General features: G+C 42.3%; 2 protein-coding genes and 1 long non-coding RNA gene across 4 annotated transcripts; 1 reads left to right on the top strand and 2 right to left on the bottom strand.

Moving 5' to 3' along the window:
• Positions 1-80: 80 nt before the first annotated feature.
• LOC148401722 (uncharacterized) lies at positions 81-5,891 on the bottom strand. Its single transcript, XR_015856140.1, has 3 exons — positions 5,305-5,891; positions 3,852-3,950; positions 81-945 (listed from the first exon to the last, which is right to left on the bottom strand). It is a non-coding gene; the product is annotated as an uncharacterized LOC148401722 (long non-coding RNA).
• LOC148401721 (heparan-sulfate 6-O-sulfotransferase 3-B-like) lies at positions 5,114-14,402 on the top strand. 2 transcript variants are annotated; one of them, XM_088367988.1, is made up of 3 exons: positions 5,114-5,956; positions 13,130-13,352; positions 13,486-14,402. In XM_088367988.1, exons 1-3 carry the CDS (start codon positions 5,427-5,429, stop codon positions 13,771-13,773), a joined length of 1,041 nt encoding a protein of 346 aa, XP_088224114.1. In that variant the 5' UTR covers positions 5,114-5,426; the 3' UTR covers positions 13,774-14,402. The 2 variants fall into 2 exon arrangements, with proteins under 2 accessions (XP_088224114.1, XP_088224112.1); XM_088367986.1 differs by having other exon boundaries at positions 5,115-5,956; positions 13,130-14,397.
• An 817-nt stretch (positions 14,403-15,219) lies between these two features.
• LOC148401720 (kelch-like protein 41b) lies at positions 15,220-18,618 on the bottom strand. The gene is made up of 6 exons (XM_088367985.1): positions 17,320-18,618; positions 16,677-16,834; positions 16,453-16,560; positions 15,856-16,041; positions 15,631-15,777; positions 15,220-15,552 (listed from the first exon to the last, which is right to left on the bottom strand). The coding sequence occupies exons 1-6, from the start codon at positions 18,424-18,426 to the stop codon at positions 15,441-15,443; spliced, it is 1,818 nt and encodes a 605-aa protein (XP_088224111.1). The 5' UTR covers positions 18,427-18,618; the 3' UTR covers positions 15,220-15,440.
• Positions 18,619-19,524: the final 906 nt, after the last annotated feature.

Raw genomic sequence — 19,524 nt, 5'->3', positions numbered from 1 at the left:
TGTTAAATTGTCCAAGCATTTCCGGTACCTTCAAAATAAAACAAGATGTTGACAACTTCAAACGTTTTTCAGACTGTTTCGTCTCATGTTGTTTGTATGACGTTCATCTCCTTATCGTCAACTTTGCTTTTTGTACATTCCGCCACGTGTCCAAATTTTGCTTTAATTGCTTTTACTGTACAGTATTGGTGTTATCAATAGATGGATGGGGTTGCTTTAGCTACAGATCTGCCTCCTAATTGAGAGGTGCAGGTTTCAAATCTCATGGTGCAGGCTTTTTGGCGTTTGTAATATCCTGCGTTGGTTTTCTCTGAGTACCCGTCTTTACACATGACAAACAAACATTTTCATTTACAACTTACAAGTGCGAATGAGTGTGAACGTAGTCTCTACATGTGATTACATCTCTAGGCCTCGAATGTCAAATTAGATATGACCAGCAGAGGGCAGCAGTTACTAAGGCTTTTCTTCTGTTCAACGCTGCAGTGGTGCTGACCATAGATCGCTCCAATTTCCTTTGAATTACATTTGGGTTCACAGGCACAAAACATATTGTATAAAGCATTGCGGAAGTTATTTAAAAAATCATATAATGTCAAGATGACATATGCACCTAACTGTGCTGAACCCTTCATCAGAGTACCCTGCTGGAACTAGCAACATATTCCCAGCCAGTCCCCAGACAGCCTCATCTGAGAACTGATTACGAAGCATATTCGTTCTTGTCGACAAGCCCAGGGAAGAACATGATTCCCAGAGCCATCAAAACGAGGTCATGAAGTTCAATTGCCGGACAAGATGGCGATGCACGGTGACAGGTCTCGAAGTCACCTGTCTGCTAGAGGTTGCGAAGCCTCTAGGTCCAGTGCTGATGTTTAGTCTGAGTAAGTCACTCAGAAGAAGACTGCTGACTGCTGCTCTGTATCTACGCATAATCACAGAGACCTGGAAAACACATGAACAGTCACAACAATACAATAGGTACACTGTTCAGGCCTCAAGACTAACCAGGCAAATGACTGGAATTAAAATCAATAACGGTCAAACAGGCTGTCATGTTGTTAATGCCAGACAAGCCATGCATCAGATCGTCCCACACCTCCACAAATCTTACCTGCAGGGTTTCATCGGAATCTCTGTTGTCTATTTTCAACAAGGCAGTCATGGGGGTCACAAGTGGTGAATCATACTTGTGGGCAGGAACGATGGCAAAGTGTGGCAGTAGGAAGGAAGGGATGGAAAATGTGCCATCCAACAGTTTACTCTCTCTGCTATGAATAATGGCCAATAAATTAAATATGTCAAGCAAAAGATGAGGTGCATGTGGGTCATTTTCAAGCATCCTCCCACTTAGTGAGGTGGTCGATATTCTGTTAGGGCAAGCTAGATCTGTTCAGTCTTGATCTATGATGTAGTGTCTAGGTCTAGAATGTCAAGAGCAGGGGTGTCAAACTCATTTTTGTTGTGGGCCGCAATGTAGTCATAGTTTCCTTTGGAGGGCCATTACGACTGTCAACCCAAATAAATGTCTGACCGTCTCATATTATATACAATCTAGGTTATCCCCAACAAACTGTTTTGAAATCAGACGAGTAAAAATTGTTCAAATTTTTAAAAAGATAAATGGTAATAAAAAATGCTAGCAACGTCTCTATTTTCTAAAAGTGAAAACAATTGCAATTATAGTATTGACACAAAGTCGATCTACAATTTGTCTTTGCGGGCCAAATCTATTTACACTGGCACAAATTTGGCCCGCGGACCATAGTTTGACACCCCTTGTCTAGAGGAAAGATGCTATGGGTGATAATTAATGAATGTAAATTCAAGTGACCCCTGATGGGTCGAGCACAAAATCGCAACAACACGTTGATGCTGATCCAACGTTCTTGGCTGAAGATCATGTTCTAATATGAGTCCCTAATGTGAGTCTGCCATCCTCTGTGCAGCCGCCTTGCCGACATGGAGGAGGGCAGAAGGAAAAGCAGAGCACAAAGGGAAGCATCGCTTTCTCTGAGCTGGGCCTTTATATTCACAAAGCATCTCATTTTAGTGTGGGGCAAGAGAAGCACTTAACGTGACATTTAGTGATACTTAGATGTTAGTTATCTCTGCAGGCCAAAGAGGCAGAGTGAGGAATGGCAGACATGTTTTAAATGCCAGGAGAGCCGCTTGTTGTCAGAGAGCTTTAACCACAAAGATATAAGAGAAAAACCTGGCATCTGGGCTTACACGCCTCTAGTACTGGAGCTCACGCAAAATCTCTATCTGAAATGGATTCCTCTCTTTTCGATCAGAAATGATCTTTGAAGGCTTAGAGGAGCAATCTTCTTAGATTGTACATTAGGGCTTCACTTATGCTTGGCAGGAGCCCATACACAGGGTGTATTTTGAATAGGGTCTTAATTGGAGCTCACAGTCGATGAAAAATAATACCTTAATAACTAGACAGCACACTAAATATGTAATCAGGTTTAGCATACTTATAACTTTTGTCTTTTATGCAGGTTGGCTGCACAAATTCCCCCGATGACTTAAGTGTGCCACTCACTGTTACCTCAGCTCCAAGCAACTGTGATGTCACTGAGATGGATTTTGTTGCTTCAGTCATACTCCACAAATGATTCACCAACTTCCCAACGGCTGTGTCCCTACATGATGGCCGAATGGCCACATATCTAATTAAACGGTGAAAAAAGGTATCAGCGCCAAGGGACTTTTCTTTTCTTCACCTATGAAGAGCATTTTGACTTGCTGATTGGACTTTGCATGAAAGAAATTGACTTAATTACAAATGGGAGAATATGCTCATAATGAATACTGGAAATTGCTTAGTGACATGCAAGGGGAAAAAAATCCCTACATGTACATATGTAATCTGCTTTTACACACAATCCTTATTACAGTACAAATATAGCATTTTTTTTACTTATCTGGACGTTTCATTTATTCACACATCTATGTTTAAGGACTTTTGGGCTCTGTCCTGTTTTATCTTGCCTCTGATCTGACAGCTTGCCCAAGTGCGTTTATCATAAGCAAGCAAAACGTCATTGCAGCAGCTGGTGTGCGCGTGTGTGCGCATGGGTGTGTTGTGGGACCAGAGTGAGAAAAAAATTAAAATTCTCACGTGCATATTGACGTAGCCAATTGCTGCAGTCAGAATCGTTCCTAGCTCACGAGCTCCCAATGATGACAAGAAGTATAGAAAATTGACTGATGGGAAATTAGAATTGTCACCTTACAAGTTGAGACATCTGCAACGGCAACAGTAAGATTGCCTCACAGGTACTGGACGATAAATAACAGGGAACCGGTATTACCATGTCATCATTGACATCTACAAGGTGACAATCAAGATCTAATTCATGGCTTACTTTTTTTATATAGAATGTCACCAAAATACTTGAGTACGGCACATTTGGGACATGTTCGTTAGTCTTGAGCATCTTTTAGAATCAGGGTAGCAAAAAGGCAGATGCAAAACAAATGCTTTGATGCTGGCTAATTCTAATCAGTGCAAACTTGAATAATATCGGTATACGGGATAACACCAATTTCTACCTCAACGAGAGAACTTGTAAATATACAAACATCACAGGCGCCTCATTACCACCTCTATTTTACAGCACAAAACAATGCAGAAAAGAATGTCCCATTGGGGAATGGGCTATTTGTGGAAAATTATTTTTCTGCAAAACGGAAAGGCAGATACCCGCACTTGAAGTACATGCAGAGTCGGGATTTTGAGGACAAAATAAATTCATGTCTAACACGTCATTAGAGTATGACCTTCTCAAATGTTTGATCTTGTCACATTTCATAACACGTTTTTTTTCCATGTTCCTTACCTTGAGTCTTGCTCTTATATGAGATTTTGGGCTCTACTCTGGCACAAAGAGTGTTGGACCTCACAATCCAGATTAAGTCAATGTCAGGGAGCATGAGTGCTGAAAGCAGAATACAAAGTGCACCCTGGTTAAAGCCCCTGGTAATACATTTGATGTGTGTGTTATCGAGTACTTCTCAGTACTCAAAAGATGCATAACAGAACGCCAGGGGATCTTGGGGAAAAAAGCAAAAGCTTTTGATCAGTAAAAGCTTAAATTGGTCCATTACTTGTGTAATAGATAAGTGCATGTCAGTCGGATGTTCACGATCCATTGTTGTTCAGAACCCACGTGCTCAAAGTATTGACTCGATTAGATGGAAACTGTCCATGGTGCTGAACTGCTGAGCCTATCGGAGAATTTTTTTCTTACGGTCTGAATGATGCATTGAGTCGATAGTAGAATTGTAGAGGAAAAAACTCAAAAGAGTTTTGAGCCAGTCAACATCACTATTTGCGTCGTGTGCAATCCTCGCAATACTTTCTCACACCCGCCTAAAACAAAATAATAACATCCTTTAGTTTGGAGTTGAAGCCATTATGACTTTTGGTTTAATTTTGTGATTTCACATTATATCACATTATACAAAATATCATGTGTCTAGAGCCAGTCCAGGCCAATCAAATTGAATGTGCGTGTGTGCGCATGTGATTAGAGATAGGATTGCATCACCAGCTTGGCAGTCAGGACAGATGACAGCACAGATGTAGAGTCAAGTCAGCTTGAACAAAATGGTATCTAAATGTAGCTGAGCTTCGAAGTAAAAGCAGAAACTACATGAAGAAAAACTTTAATGACATAATCATATTCTCTGGTACACCTGTTGAGTCTGATTTGAAGATTTAATTTTCATTCAATGCTAATCTTGATTTAAAGCCCTGAATTTACCGAATCTTGAAAATCCCTATTGTTAAATCTATCAGCACTAGCATGTGAATGCCAAGAGTGTTGCCAAGTCATCCGTCCATCTTTCCGTCTGTCCATTATAATAGTTGTCCTCAGTCAGTAACAGTGCACATACAAACAACACATGCGCAATGTTGAGTCTTAAAATTGATGTTTTGGGGTTTTGAGTATTTGAAATTTCGATGAGGGAGGGCGGAAAGAGGAGCACAAAATTTATGTTGCTTGCATCTCTCTCTAAGCGGAAGCATGTGCTGATCCACTTTTGCTTTGCCGGCTCGCGCTTTAAGTCTGTCGAGCGCACACGCACGCACGCAGTAACGCACGCAGTAACGCACGCAGTAACGCCCCTCACGCAGGTGAGCACTTAAATTGCCTTAAGAAGAGAGAGCAAGAGAGAGAGGGCAATGTGTATGAGCTGCGTGCCTTTTGCTCACAGCGCGATTGCGTCAAGTTTGGTAATTACCGAAGCAGTCCACGTAAAGGACACCCGAGTGGCGGCATCGCTCACCTGCTGTCGGTCACTTCAGCTACCGGGAGCGCCCTGCCCAAACCCGCCGAGAGGAGCCACAGTATGCAAGGCGCGCAGGAGGAGGATTACTTCTCGCTTGTGTCCGTTGTGAGCGTCCCACCATGGAGGAAAGGTTTCGGAGACTCATCTTCATCCCCATCGCGGCCGTGCTATGCTTCATGATCGGGTACCAGTACGTGTGTCCAGCGGAGAGCAACAGCTGCAACTCCCGACGTGAAGAGATCGGCCTTTTTGAGCAATATTCATCCCTGCGCACGGAACAGCAACTGGACGAGGACCTCACTGACGTGACCGCGTTCACATTGAACTTCACGGAGCTGGACCTGGACAAACACGTGAACTTTGACATCCGAGGAGATGACGTGATGGTGTTCCTGCATATTCAAAAGACCGGAGGAACCACGTTCGGGCTCCACCTGGTTAAAAATATGCAGCTGGAGCAGCCCTGCGAATGCACGCCCGGACAGAGGAAATGCACGTGTTACCGGCCCGGCAAAAGCGAGTCGTGGCTCTTTTCTCGCTTCTCCACCGGCTGGAGTTGCGGTGTACACGCCGACTGGACCGAGTTAACGAGCTGCGTTCCAGTGGTGATGAACAGGCGGAACAAAAATAATACCCAAAAGAGAAAATGGTGAGACGAGCCTGCCACGCTCATTTCGTTATCTTCACGTCATTTCAAACGGAATCTTGATCAGCAATCATTTTTATTCTGTAGTAAAAAACACTTAAAATTGTATTAACTGAGTGAATTATTATTATTATTATATTATTATTATTATTATTATTATTATTATTATTATTATTATTATTATTATTATTATTATTATCTGTCAACCTGTAGCCCAAAGGGTCACTGTGTGATCCTAATGGAGGGGGAGATTTTGTTGCCGATATCAGTTATCAGATATCAGATATCTCTAAGGAGTGTAAGACATTAAAAGGTGATAATCCAAGTAAACGTAAAATGATCAATAATAATTAACTTTCAAAGGAACAACAGAGCAGGTAAAACAGACACAATGCTGTTTATGCTTACTGTTCAAATATACGCATATGTGTAATTATCATGACCTGCAAATGTCGAGCAGTTTAAGAAGCACTGCTAACACGCTTGCCACATTTGATATTGTTGTCCCAATGACCCACTGGCCCTCAAGCAAATGATTTGAAAAGCCAGCTCCAGCAGGTCTGTTTCAATTTACTGTAATTACAGAAGCCGGAGAGTTAAGCCCCGCAAAGTAAATCACTTAAGCAGGGCCGGGTGCTTCGAGGTGTGCCGTCTGCGTGTTAAAGGTTCCGAAAGCAAATCTCCATATGTTCGCAAGAGTGTTAAAGAGGGGCGCCAAAGGAGGTCATTGCTTTCAAGAATACTTCCTTTCCAGAAGCCATTAACCAACCTTCAGACACCCATCAGATTGAATTTGATGCTCTTTGAATCAACACTCCATCAGTCGATAATGTCAATTTGGCATAATGGACTGGAGAAAATCTGCACTCGTTGACGCTGGCACTGCGTATTCTCTAAATAGCAGTTGCCTCACTAAGTGGCCGGGCTGGGAACTGGTTAAGGAAAAATCTGTATTACCTCATTTCAATGACACTGCCTGCAGTGTTGCAAATTCACTCATTGCATCTCTAATATATTTTGCTGCACTTGAGTGTTTGAGGAACAACTGGTCATCTCAACCGTAATGCTAGTAATTTCATTAAATTAAATGTACTGTACATTGGGTATATTTGACGTTGTACTGTACTTAATATACACAAATTTGATCCATCTCAATCTCACAACCTCTATTGTAGTTCATCCAAAAGGATTTTAATGGGGTTAAGGTCAAGGATCTTAAGTGCTTCCACACTTACAGAGATTAAGCTTTTGTGCACTAGAAAGGAGCACAGTCACACTGAATCTGTAAAGACGCCCAGCATAAAATTGTCCCTGAAAGATAACGAGATTCGAAGGTTTCGTCCCACCCTTTGATAAATGACGGTTTTTCTTGGTAGAAACACAATTTTTAAATTTTGGGCCGAATTTCTAGATAATGCTCTGTCATTATGTCTGTTTCAATACAAGTGACCTATTTAGTGAATTCATGAGTCAAATGTGCACAGTGTGTAGCTCTGTCTTTTCAAACAGACATTTGAGTTCAATTCTTAGTCACCGCTGCTCCGGAGAGAGTTTACAGCATATCTTATGATTAGTCACATTCTGTGGGGAGATAGGTGTATAGGACCTGACGCCACAGTTTTATTTTAGGCACTTTAGAAAAGTCCTAGAGCTGTAATGCTAGAGCACGAGACCCTCCAAATTAATAACAACTCATCTTTCCCGACACGTCTAGACTTGTGATGGTACTTTAGACTCATACGGTAGCCTAAAAGTGCAAAATACGGCAAACTAAAAGCCTCAACATCAAATGAAAAAAACATGCAAACAAATAACTCAATAGCAAATGGGAAAACACAAAAGAAAATAGCTAAGCCACACAACAACAAAATTAAACGCAAGAGCAAAGGAAAAACCACAGAATGAAAAACACTTCTTGGGGTTCTACTAGGATTTGTGTAAGGTTATTGTGTTCTTCTGTAACAAAAAAAAACCAGAGCTGAATCATGGGCCCTATTTTTACTGCCATGCGTCAATTACCTTGGTGCAATGGATACATTTTGTTGTCAGTGCAAGTTTTGTGCGTATTGTGTTTGGAGCCATGTTGGGCATCTACGCACAATTCTATGCCTCTCTGTCGACAGACCTGATAATTTGGTCGCACAAAGTAGACTGCGCTCGGTTTGAAAACGGACACACCACAATAGCACCTATGCCATGTATGGCTTACTTCATCATCTGCAAGACCTTGGAGTTTACCTGTAGAAATATATTATTATTATTATTATTATCAGGAATCATCCTTATCATTATTATTTATCCTTATTATTATTATTATTATTATTATGAGGAATCATCCTTATCATTGTATTGTTATTATCATACCTCCCTCCCTCCCTCCCTCCCTCCCTCCCTCCCTCCCTCCCTCCATCCATCCATCCATCCATCCATCCATCCATCCATCCATCCATCCATCCATCCATCCATCCATCCATCCATCCATCCATCCATCCATCCATCCATCCATTTTCTGTGTGCTGGAGCATATCCCAGCAGTCATCTGGCAGTAGGCGGAGGATACCCTGAACTGGTTGCCTCACTGAGCCTGCATTTTTTTATTGCATTTTAAAATTTGGGACATTATTCAAATCTCCTGTTTTGTAACTGGGTATCGCATAACTGGGCAAGGAGCCACAAGGTAGCTACAAAATCTATACAAAGCAACTGTGCTGCATGCGGTGCGCTGTAAAGTTGCAGAGTAGCATTTATGATGAACAAACAGTCATTGTTAAAACATGTACAAGAAACAAAAAAGCACATTTAAAAATGAAAAAAAAATCTACTTCTACATTGCAGATTTTTCTTGTTGGTATTTTTGGGATAATAATACAGTTATAGTTAAAGCTCATACAAAGACCTTGTAACACTGATCCATGTTATTGTGAGAAATGTAAAATATTCAGAGGATCTTGGTAATCTCCACACTCCTTAGAAGGATTAGGGGCACTCAAAATCAGATTTTATTATACGAGGAAGGAAGAAGGGGCAGATTAATCCACAAGTCCAGTCGAATAGATTGAAGTTCACGGTATATTTTTCAAATACGATTTTTACAAACTTTAGGAAGGAACATTTTCCCGTGATACCATGATGTGAGACATCTACGCGCTACAGTAAAATACTACTTCTTCATAGATGCAGCACAAAATGAAGCTCATTCCAGCAGGCTTTCAGAAATGTCTCTATTTGCGTAGGCAGGGCAAACCTTTATTGACTACAGCCTCCCATTTCTGCTTTCTACGTGTACACTGTACGGACGTGGAGGACAACGAGGCAGACACCTCAAAGCGATGCAAGATTAAGATGTGAAGCAAAGGTTAAGGCTAAAACTCTAAAGCTTCATAAGCCAGGGTGATGTGAGTATAGCTTTCCTGAATGCCTTGCATCTTCTGTGTTAAAAACAGACAATGTGGGAGGCTCCCTTTTTCTTCCAAATACACTCTCTGCCACCTTTCCAATGATGCAGTTTTATTTGTCTTGACTGCAGTCCCTCATGGAGTCACCTAGTTTTCACCACAGCAAAATCATCACACTCTTATATGAACATGCCCAGACAGCCCCGCTGTTCTCTAGAAGCCTTTCCTTTTTTTTATTCCATCTGGTCCAAAATAGCACCAAAATGTATGACAAGAATGAAGACTGTCTATCGCTTCATTGAAGACCATATTTTTGTAGAAGAACACAAAACACAATGGTGATTTGTGTCGCAGTTGCATCTCACATCTTCAGTTAAGCTCTGATAATGTAAAAAAAAATAGTACAACACACGCTGCCCTTATATGGTCAACAAGTGAGGATGCATATAATGAATGGAAATGCATCCTTTACCAAATTTCCTTTGTTGCTAATAGTTTTCGTCTCACGGTTTTCTTCGGTTAGGTGCCATCTTCCCTTCCCGACCCAAAACGGAAAAGAAAGAAAGAAAGAAAGAAAGAAAGAAAGAAAGAAAGAAAGAAAGAAAGAAAGAAAGAAAGAAAGAAAGAAAGAAAATGGCTTATTAGCTTCTCTGTTGAAGTACCATATTTTCCAGACTACAAGTTGCTCCGGAGTAGAAGTTGGAGTACAACCATAAATCACGTGAAGCATCATATCGGCGTTTGTAGAGATAAGCTGAATGAGTTCAGGTCAAAGCTTTTAGTGTGAGTTGCTTGTTTGTCCTTGACACAATGGTGAGTGAATTAACAAGGCAAATATTGATCTCTTGCTGTCTGTTGCCTTTGTTTCTTTTTTAAAAGGCAATCCAAATGGTGAGTAGAAAGTTGTTGTGGCAGGGGGAAATGCCGATGCATCGTGTATCCCTTTCACCAACAGCTCATGAAGTATAACAAAAAATGCAATAAGGAATCAAAAGTACAAAATTAGTAGTTTTCAAATTGGAATTATTTTAATGTTATCCAAGTAATGTAAAGTCATTGCTTCACCTCAGCTGTGCTTCAGTAATCACTCAACTCAGCTGAATGATGGAGGCTGAGAGTTTTGAAATGTAAATCTCCTGATTTGAGATAGAGATGTTTAAAAATGTGCAAGCAACAGAATGGGGGGGAATGGCAGAGAAATAGTTTGCAAGGTTGCTTAGGCTTGTCGGCTGTGGTGTGGCACAGGCTCGCTCAGCCGCATCTCAATGGGATGGAAGTATATGGAAATGCTTTTCAACATTTTAAAAATGAACACTCCACTAGTTGAGTTGGTACTGCGAAAAGATTCTCGGCAGTCAGACTCAAAGCTTTTGGCAAGTTCATCCTTCCTGCTCCCATCAGATTCCAATTCTTATATGTTTCAATAAGTTTAGACTTGGATGAAGAAATTTGGGTGAAGTACTCATGCTTGTAGCATAGCTTCCTGGTAGACTGGGTCTAATACACGGAAAGACGGAGCAGTGACATGCAACTTAGTCACATTCCAACATTCCAAGAGCAACCAAGTCCGAGAACATTAGAGGTAAACCATATGCAAAATGCTCCTCTGGACTTAGGCAATTTGTGTGCACACAATGATTGATCCATATCTCCCCCATAAAAGATATAATCCAAAACCTTGAGGTGCAAAGATCCCAAATATTCTCTGCATAGAAGCTTGAGGAGCCCGAGTAGAAAATCAAGTGCTTTGTTGCAATGAATCACCCAGGCTTCATCATAGTACACATAAGTGAGTTTAAATGGAGCCAAAGCATCTGATTTTCTGTCCAAGGCTTCAATTTGACAGTGTCATTGTGAACCTAACCTTCACAAACGAGTAAAGCGCCTGCTTCATTGTGTCAGGCTGTGCAAACAGTAGCGTAACACACCGCTCGACTTGCTCAGGTGAGTCTAAACCGGATGAGACCACCTTCTTGGTTGTCCTGTGTGTTCTGATGACTAAGTGCATTACAACAGAACGCAGAACTTGGTCAGGTGACAAAGACAAAGTCAGTGGGAGCAATTATGCATGTGCATTAAATGGTTTGACTAGCAAAAGCTCGTTCTGCATGTTAAAAATCTAACAAATATTTGGAACTTGTTTTATGGGGGGGTACACATAGTATGTTCGGTGTAATTTTTTTCAAGTGTTTAGAAGAGACAAGATTTTTGTTAGTTAAGAAACATAAATGCTGCACAGTTTAGAGGGCGCGTACCTGGCGCAGAGCATGATGTCGGATCAGGGAGTCAGTCTTGGAGGGTCCGCTGGGGGCTAAGCTGGGCGAGAGGGTCGCTCGCTGCAGCCTCTGTTCAATCTCCTGAAATTGAAGAATCACATAAAAAGTGTTATACTCATGTATTTGCAGTGGGTCCAAACAAAGCGCTTTGACGCTGACCTGCTCCTGCTGCAGGCCCTTGACAAAAGCATTCTTCAGCCTGTTAGTGTGCTGAGAGCCTTTTTCCGATTGGACATCATGGACTGCTCGCAAAGGATTCGCCCACTCTTCTCCTCCTTCCAGTGGGGGGTGAAATCAGTTCGGCACTGGTCGCAGAAGAAAGGCTCCATGCGGGAAAGCGCAGCTTACCTGCGGATCAAAGTCCAAGAAAGCGGAAAAACGGACTTGCATAAATCATAAAGTCATTAGAGCCAGGTAATATGAACTATGATCTTGACAGAAGAGTAACTAAAAACACTATCCATCCATCCGCCTTACCAATCAATAGGCTTGTACTCACTAAAAATGGAGGAGCTGGTGATGATGTCACCAAAAACAATATAGGCTTGTAGAGTTCATATTTTACAGAGATGAACTCTGGAGGAGGTAGGTTGTATGATCAGCTGAAGGAAATGACAAACAACCTGCAGCGGCTATACATCCAATTTCATTGTAGAAACACAATTTCTGAAAATTGCATTCGTCTTCAACATCTCTCATTATGTAACTGTGGACATTTGAAGCATGGTTTCCATCTTCAGTAATGTTTTGACATGTTGGAGGGGCGGGGTGCTCCCTGGGCTAGCTATTAGACAATATCATGAAATGATATCATTTTATAGAATAGGACTCATGGAAAATGACTCAGCCTTGTTTGCAATGAAGTATGACAGTGACAAGTCAAACCTATTTTTTTGTATCAACTCCAAATGAATGCTGACCCAGATGTTGTTCTGTTTATCATTTGCATATTTTGACCATAGTCCTTGACATGCTTGTGTTTGCGTCTCCAAAAGTAAAATAACATTTTCACAGAAAACAAGTCATATCTCTTGTTCAGCTGGGCTCAATAGAACGAATACAAGAGCCACTTAGATCTTCAGAGAAAAATATTTTGCAGGAAAACCTGAAAGCGGCAACACTCAAGTTATACACTTGTTGCCTATGGTCTGAAAGGGTAACCTGAAAAGCACTAACTCACTTCTTTCTCCCTTTCCAGAAACTGATTAGCGTCAGCAGTCCTGATTGTTTTGTGTAAATCCCTCTTAAGTTTTGATGCATGAAAAAAGTTGATTGAAAATATTCTCGAATATCACTGCCATCACTGAGAAACAGGCACCCACACTTTTTTTCAAACCTGCACTGAAAATAAAATCCCACAAGGAAGTAATAGAGCACAAATAGTAGTAATGCTTATGCGCCTTTGCCATCTAGTGGTGATTGGTGAAATGACATCAAATAAAAACACAGTGAACCGTCACTTGAAAGCCACACATCTCATCTCATCTACTTTGTGTCCCCTGTAGGAATTTCCACTACATCACCATGCTCCGTGACCCCGTGTCGCGCTACCTCAGTGAGTGGAAACACGTACAGCGTGGCGCCACCTGGAAAACCGCCCTCCACCTGTGTGATGGCCGCCCACCTTCTCAGGATGAACTTCCAGCCTGCTACAGCGGTGAGGACTGGACCGGTGTGACCCTGGCAGACTTCATGAACTGTCCGTCCAACCTCGCCAACAACCGGCAGGTGCGCATGCTGGCTGACCTCAGCCTTGTTGGCTGCTACAACATGTCATCCATGAACGAGCTGGAACGAGGCCGCCTGCTCCTCGCCAGCGCCAAGGCTAACCTCCGTAACATGGCCTTCTTCGGTCTGACAGAGTATCAGCAAAAGACGCAATACTTATTCGAGCGGACGTTCGACTTGCGTTTCATCCGGCCCTTCACGCAAATCAATAGCACCCGTGCTGCCAGCGTGGGAATCAACAAGAAGGTCCAGTGGCGCATCGAGGGACTTAACGCCCTCGACGTGGAGCTCTACGAGTACGCCAAGGAGCTATTCCTCCAGCGTTACCAGTACAACCGCCAAAAGCAGCACAGAGAGGAGCGTCTCCGCCGACGAGAGGAGAGGCAACGTCTGCACAGGACCTACCTGGCGGAGTTGCTGAGATTAGGAAGAGACGAAGAAGAGGAGGACATGAAGGTGCTTGGCACTACGGAAGACTACAACAGTCAAGTGGTGCGATGGTGAGGAGGAAACAACAAAGACTAAACTTCTACTCTCCTGCCTTTGCTGTCAGTCTGCCAAATTCTGTCATCCTCCTTGTGTTTTGTTGGCTGGCCGAAAGGTGTCTTAATATTTACGATGGATGTATTTGTAACCTTTTGTACGTGGTGTTTCTTATGGCTCTGCAGTTGTAAAATGCTTTTTATTTAACTTTCATGAGCAAAGCAGAATGTTTTATACATCAAGCTAAAATTTGATGTCTGCAAAAAAAAAACAAAAAAAACAATGTGGCCATTTTGATAAATTCGTAGAACAATAAATGGGCTTTAAGGATCTTCTATGTAATATTCTAGCGCTGTGTTGGCCATTAAATTATTGTGCTTAAATTGTGACTCGCTCCAAAAAATCAAAGCACAAACTTAGCTGTTGTTTTTCTTTTGTCCTATTCATTGAGCTCCACTAGTGAGACACAACCAAGGCTCTTCTGCAGCGGAAATTGTGTCAATAAAAATGTTCAGCATTCTGTGGTGTCAATTTGTTCTTGATCAGCTTTCTGCTGTTCCAATGTTCTATCTGGTTTCCACATATAGAAACACTAAATCCAGGGGAAATAGCTCCAAGAAAGTTGCAATTGATCTCTCTAACGCACTACATTGGCAATACAAATCAAATTATGCTGTGGTGCAGACTCATTCCCTATCATCATCATGATACTTGAACAAGGTTGCTGTGACCCCCCGCCATCCAATGTTCCCGTTTTTTGTCCTTATTGGGTATTTACATCTCTACCTGTGTCCATTATCTGTACATGATTACTGCAAATTGACCCACGAGATGAGGTGGTTAGCAGATCTTCCTCACAGTGAAGAATTGATGGGTTCAGATCCTGCTGTGTGGGGATCTGCATCGTCTCCGAGTGCTTTCATGGCTTCTTTCTACATATTCCGGGCTTCATCCCGCAAAATAGGGTCATTGAAGACACTGCAGTAAATTTCTGGTTGATGAGTGAACAAACCCAAGAGTTATCATCATCTCCTACGTGTAGGAGTAGGTTTCTTTTCTCAAAATCCTTTTTAAAATAAATTCACATTTTAGTTTTTATATAGTTTATACTCCAACTTGTACAAGTTTCTTTGTATGCATTTTTAGGTGTGTGTGTGTGTGTGTTGGGGGGCAGATATATGTCACCAGATTTTCCTTCCATTTTACAAATGTCACAACGCTTTTTCTCTAGAATTACCTCAAAGTGAATTATTTCAAAATGACAAGAGAATCCATCTCCAGTTTCCATCCTTGTACGTAACACATCCTGTCCCCTTGCTTGTGAAGGTTCTCAAGATTCTTTTTGGAATTGTCAGAATGTCGTCTGCGAGTTCACACAATCCCAAACTGTGTAAAAATCTTTATTTTACAAAATGATGTAAATAGAGCTTTAGAAATAGTTATTTCCTTGGAACTGTGTGGATGATGATGAGTCTTTTGAGAGTTAACTGGACTTTTATGGTACACATTCAAATTTTCATACACTGAATTTGGTGTCTCGGGTCAGCCAAGTGTGGCAGGAGGCAAGTGAATATGAGAAGAATGCTGAAATGAGAAAGCTCCTCCCTACAGTTTGGGCATCCTGGCTGCATTAAGGCGCATAGACACGCAGGAAGCACCAGCCGCGTAGCGCATCTCCCTCAACATGCCGCTCCACTGCTTCTTGTCATTCTCATACCTAAAGCGGGAGCGAGAGGATATCACGGCTTGATATGATCACAACTTACGCAATGCGCCGCCTGAAATGAAGACTTACTGCCAAACGTCGGTGACCTCCGTGGGAACCACCTCCTTGTTCTCCATTTCAATCATGGCGAAGCCGCCCACAGCGTACAGGCTGCCAGCGGTACTCACCAAGTTGACAGAACTCCTCTCTTGAGGGAATTCTGCAAAAGGCTCCCATCTGGTGAGAATAAACCAGAGGATTAGGTTAAACGGAAAATACATCACACACACACACACAATAAAAGCTAGCACTTACTTGTTTGTTGCAAAGTTGTAGGTTTCACAGGAGGAGGTGAGGCCTCCCTCATTGACTCCACCAGCCACTACAATCTTGCCATCATGGATGACAGTCCCAAACATTGCTCTGGGTGTCTTCATTGACGCCAACTCCCGCCACTCTGATTGCTTGTGATTGTACACAAACATCTTGCTGAGAGCTTTGCTGTAGAGAAGGCAAGAAATATTGTTGTAATTATATTTTTGGGTAATTTATATATATATATATATGTGTGTGTGTGAAGTGGTTTCTAGGGGAACTAACACCTGCTTATCACTTGGCTGTACTCAAGTGGCTGCTGCTGAATTTACAGATAGAGACAACATTCAAGGCTTGAGTTCTTCTGGAAAAAACACTTTGTAAGACTCTGTTTCTCTGATGCACCATAACTGAATTTAGTCCTTTAGAAAGAAATTTGGGTATGATGAGTGGTGTGTTGGGATGATACAGAACAACTGGACCTCATGACAGTGAGTGCTTCTCTCTCTCTCTCTCTCTCTCTCTCTCTCTCTCTCTCGCTCTCTCTCTTTCTCTCTGCCACCCCCCCCCACACACACACACACTTTCTCGACTCACTTGTCATCTGTCTTGCCCCCAATGCAGTAGACCATCCCCTTGTGGGACACAACAGCATGTCCATGGATCTTGAGAGGAAGCTTCTTCGTCTCATTCCACTTCATCTTCCTGAAAGAGGAATAGTTTTGATTTGAATGATGTCGGTCTATTCCCATCAAATCCGCACTATACCTTAATAGGACTATGGTGGAGACAAAAAGAGCGCAAACAACAATTCTACTTACTCAGTGTCATAGCACATGACAGTATCGAGAGACTCATTAGTCTGCAGGTCTTTTCCAGCCACCGCAAACAGCAAGTTTTCGCTCTCGCCAATGCTGAAAAGGCATCTGGGAGAGGGCATGGGCGGCAGGGCGACCCATTCAGAAGCAACTGGATCCAACTAGAAGGAAAGTAATATGTACCTGCAGTGAACCATACACTTTCTAAAACAGTCTCTTTGTGCTCCATTAAGTTGTGAAAAGTAAACCTTGACTTGGTGTATGCTGTGCGGACCACTCTATAAGGCACATTTTCGACATCTTCTTTACAAAATGTGCGTGAAAGCAGCCAATAATAGTTATCACAGAACACCTTACAAATACTTTATGTCCCTTAAGGCAATGAAGTGTTGACGTCAGAGCAAGATGATTTCATGCTGAGTCGATAGCATATTTTGGAACCTATATCTAACCTGTTCTGAATATAGATGCAGTACGAAACATTTCTGTCAGACTACTGAGAAAAAAAAAAAATACTGCGAATCTCTCTGCATTTAAACAATTGCATTTCATTGGCTAATTCCACACACATCTGCTAATCTATAAGGAAAATGTGGAATAATTTAAACTATAAAAATAAATCATATTGACTCAAAAAGCTGCCTACCGAGTAGAAATAACATTGCAGAGGGACATCCTTGTTTTCCTCATCCACAAACAGCCCCCCGATGATGAAGAGCTGGTTCTTCTGTGACGTCATGCTGACGTGGTTGCGTGGGACCTGCTCTGACATGGCCGCCAGGAAACACTCGTTCTCGTTCACGTCGTACGCCACCGCCGCCGAGTCGTTCACCATCAGGATAAAGTCCCGTGCGTACATTCCGTGTCTACGATTGTCGTTCAAAAACCCAGGGAAAGGGCTATCCTGCTCCTCCTCGCTTCCTTCCTTTGTGGCCCCTTCCTTTTTCTTGGACTTCTCTGGAAGCTTCCCCTTGAAGGCATCTCTGATAACCTGAATTATCTTCTGGAGTTCTGGGTCTGCCTTGATGATGTCATCGGTCTCCACTTTCTCTTTGAAGTACTTCTCAGGCAGCAGGCGGAAGCGGATGCAGTTGAAAGCATCTTTTAGGACTTTGACACGCTTATCCTTATCGTGGCGAACCCACGCCATGACCGATTCAAACACCACTTCTTCCTTCTCCACATTTAGTGAATCTCCACCGATGATGGCAAAGAGCTCATGGGCTGCAAGTCTGAGGAACTCCTCATCTTTATGTAGCAACTCAAAGTGGTCGGCGATAAAGTTGCGAGCGGCCACGGCGAGCCGGGGACAGCTGAGCACAAGGCCCATCCTGAAGATTGCCATGCAGTTGGCAGCTGAGATCTTCTTCTGTAGGTAGTTGACGCAAACAGTGAAAACTGAAGGGATCTGGAATTTGTTTGCAACGGCGATTATATCCTGAACATTGTCATCTGTGAGGTCAATCTCAGCAGAGTACAGGTACTGAATGATCATGTCCAGGATTGAGGCATTGACATCCTCCAGGATCACCTCTTTGGTGTTCTCCACCTCCTTCCCATCTTCTGTAAAGAAGATCTCCCTGAAGTAAGGGCTGCAGGCGGCCATGATCAGTCGATGGCAGGGCAGGCTGCGCTCTCCAACCTTCAAGGTGCAATCCACAAATTTATTCTCATTTAGCAGCTCTTTCAGACCATCCTGGAGCAGAGTACTCTGAAACAGGCGCAGCTCCTCCTTGATGGCGTTGGGGTCCATGACAGTGGGGAAACGTTGGATGGGTCTGTCGAGGAAGGAAGGAGACGTCGAGCACAGGTCTTTTAGGCAGTCAGTCCTGGCTGGAAAGGGCAGTAGTGAGAAAAGGGTCGCAGTCTGAAGCCCCTGCAATTGAATCCAGCCACCCCCTCTAAATATAGCTGCCTCTGCCTACCTCATCTCCCCAAGAATCTGCCTGCGCCAAATCACTGCGCAGGACCAGCCTTGTACTGGCCAGCAGCTGCTGTTCTGGACGGAAAGAAGCAACTGGTTGCTGAGGGTATGCCATCATGATTCAGCTCTGTCGCAAAGCCAGATTAGAGTGAAGACAATAGTGTCAGAGCCCCGAAATAGCTTGACCCCAGCAATACTGAGGCTAAATATATAGCTGCCACTGTCACGTACAAAATAGGGAAAAAGTCACTCCATGATTTTTTGACTGTGACAACATCAAGATTAAGTAACCAGAACAAAAGATGGTGAAAAAAAGACATGTTTTTCTCCCTCTGTGACATGAATAGTATATTTCAGTAGCAAGAAGAAACATTGTTTCATTCATAGTTTTGATATGCACTGTTAACAACTATTTTTGGTTTTATATTCTTCATCAGATAGCATGAATTTACAGATAATATTTCATGGTGCTGTTTCAAAATTCAATTGTAGCTGACGGTACAGTATCAATAGTTTTTGTCCATTATCTATTGCAGGGGTGTCAAACTCATTTTATATTAGTTTTGAAATCAGAACTAATATTTTCTTCAATTATTGTTCAACTTACTGTAAAAAGGGTGAAAAAAATCTTACAAAACCTCAACATTATTATTTCTTAAACATACAAATTAAAAATGATGGTACAGATTTTAGCAAGAATTGTGGAAGTTGAAGAGTTGATTTTGTGGGCCATATAGAATGACATGGCGGGCCGGATCTGGCACCCGGGCCTTGGGTTTGACACCTGTGATCTATTGTACTATTTATAAGTAGTTCACATCTTTGATCAACACATGCTCTGCAACTAATGTGTCATTCCACATTGCTGTCAATGAGGTAGCTTTTTATTGCTAGCTATTAATTTGAATTCATTTGAAATTTGGTAAG

The sequence above is a fragment of the Syngnathus floridae genome, chromosome 2, assembly GCF_059516105.1.
Source record: "Syngnathus floridae isolate MCC-2025c chromosome 2, RoL_Sflo_1.0, whole genome shotgun sequence".
Taxonomy (NCBI): domain Eukaryota; kingdom Metazoa; phylum Chordata; class Actinopteri; order Syngnathiformes; family Syngnathidae; genus Syngnathus; species Syngnathus floridae.
This window is presented reverse-complemented; position numbering and strand designations above follow the sequence as displayed.

Excerpts from the sequence above, each read along its gene's own strand:
- LOC148401721 (XM_088367986.1), top strand. The coding sequence starts at position 5,427 with ATGGAGGAAAGGTTTCGGAGACTCATCTTCATCCCCATCGCGGCCGTG. Across the intron at positions 5,957-13,129 it reads AATACCCAAAAGAGAAAATG|GAATTTCCACTACATCACCA; the intron begins GTGAGACGAGCC and ends TGTCCCCTGTAG.
- LOC148401720 (XM_088367985.1), bottom strand. The coding sequence starts at position 18,426 with ATGGACCCCAACGCCATCAAGGAGGAGCTGCGCCTGTTTCAGAGTACT. Across the intron at positions 16,835-17,319 it reads TGCAATGTTATTTCTACTCG|TTGGATCCAGTTGCTTCTGA; the intron begins GTAGGCAGCTTT and ends CTTTCCTTCTAG. Across the intron at positions 16,042-16,452 it reads GGGGGCAAGACAGATGACAA|CAAAGCTCTCAGCAAGATGT; the intron begins GTGAGTCGAGAA and ends CCTTCTCTACAG.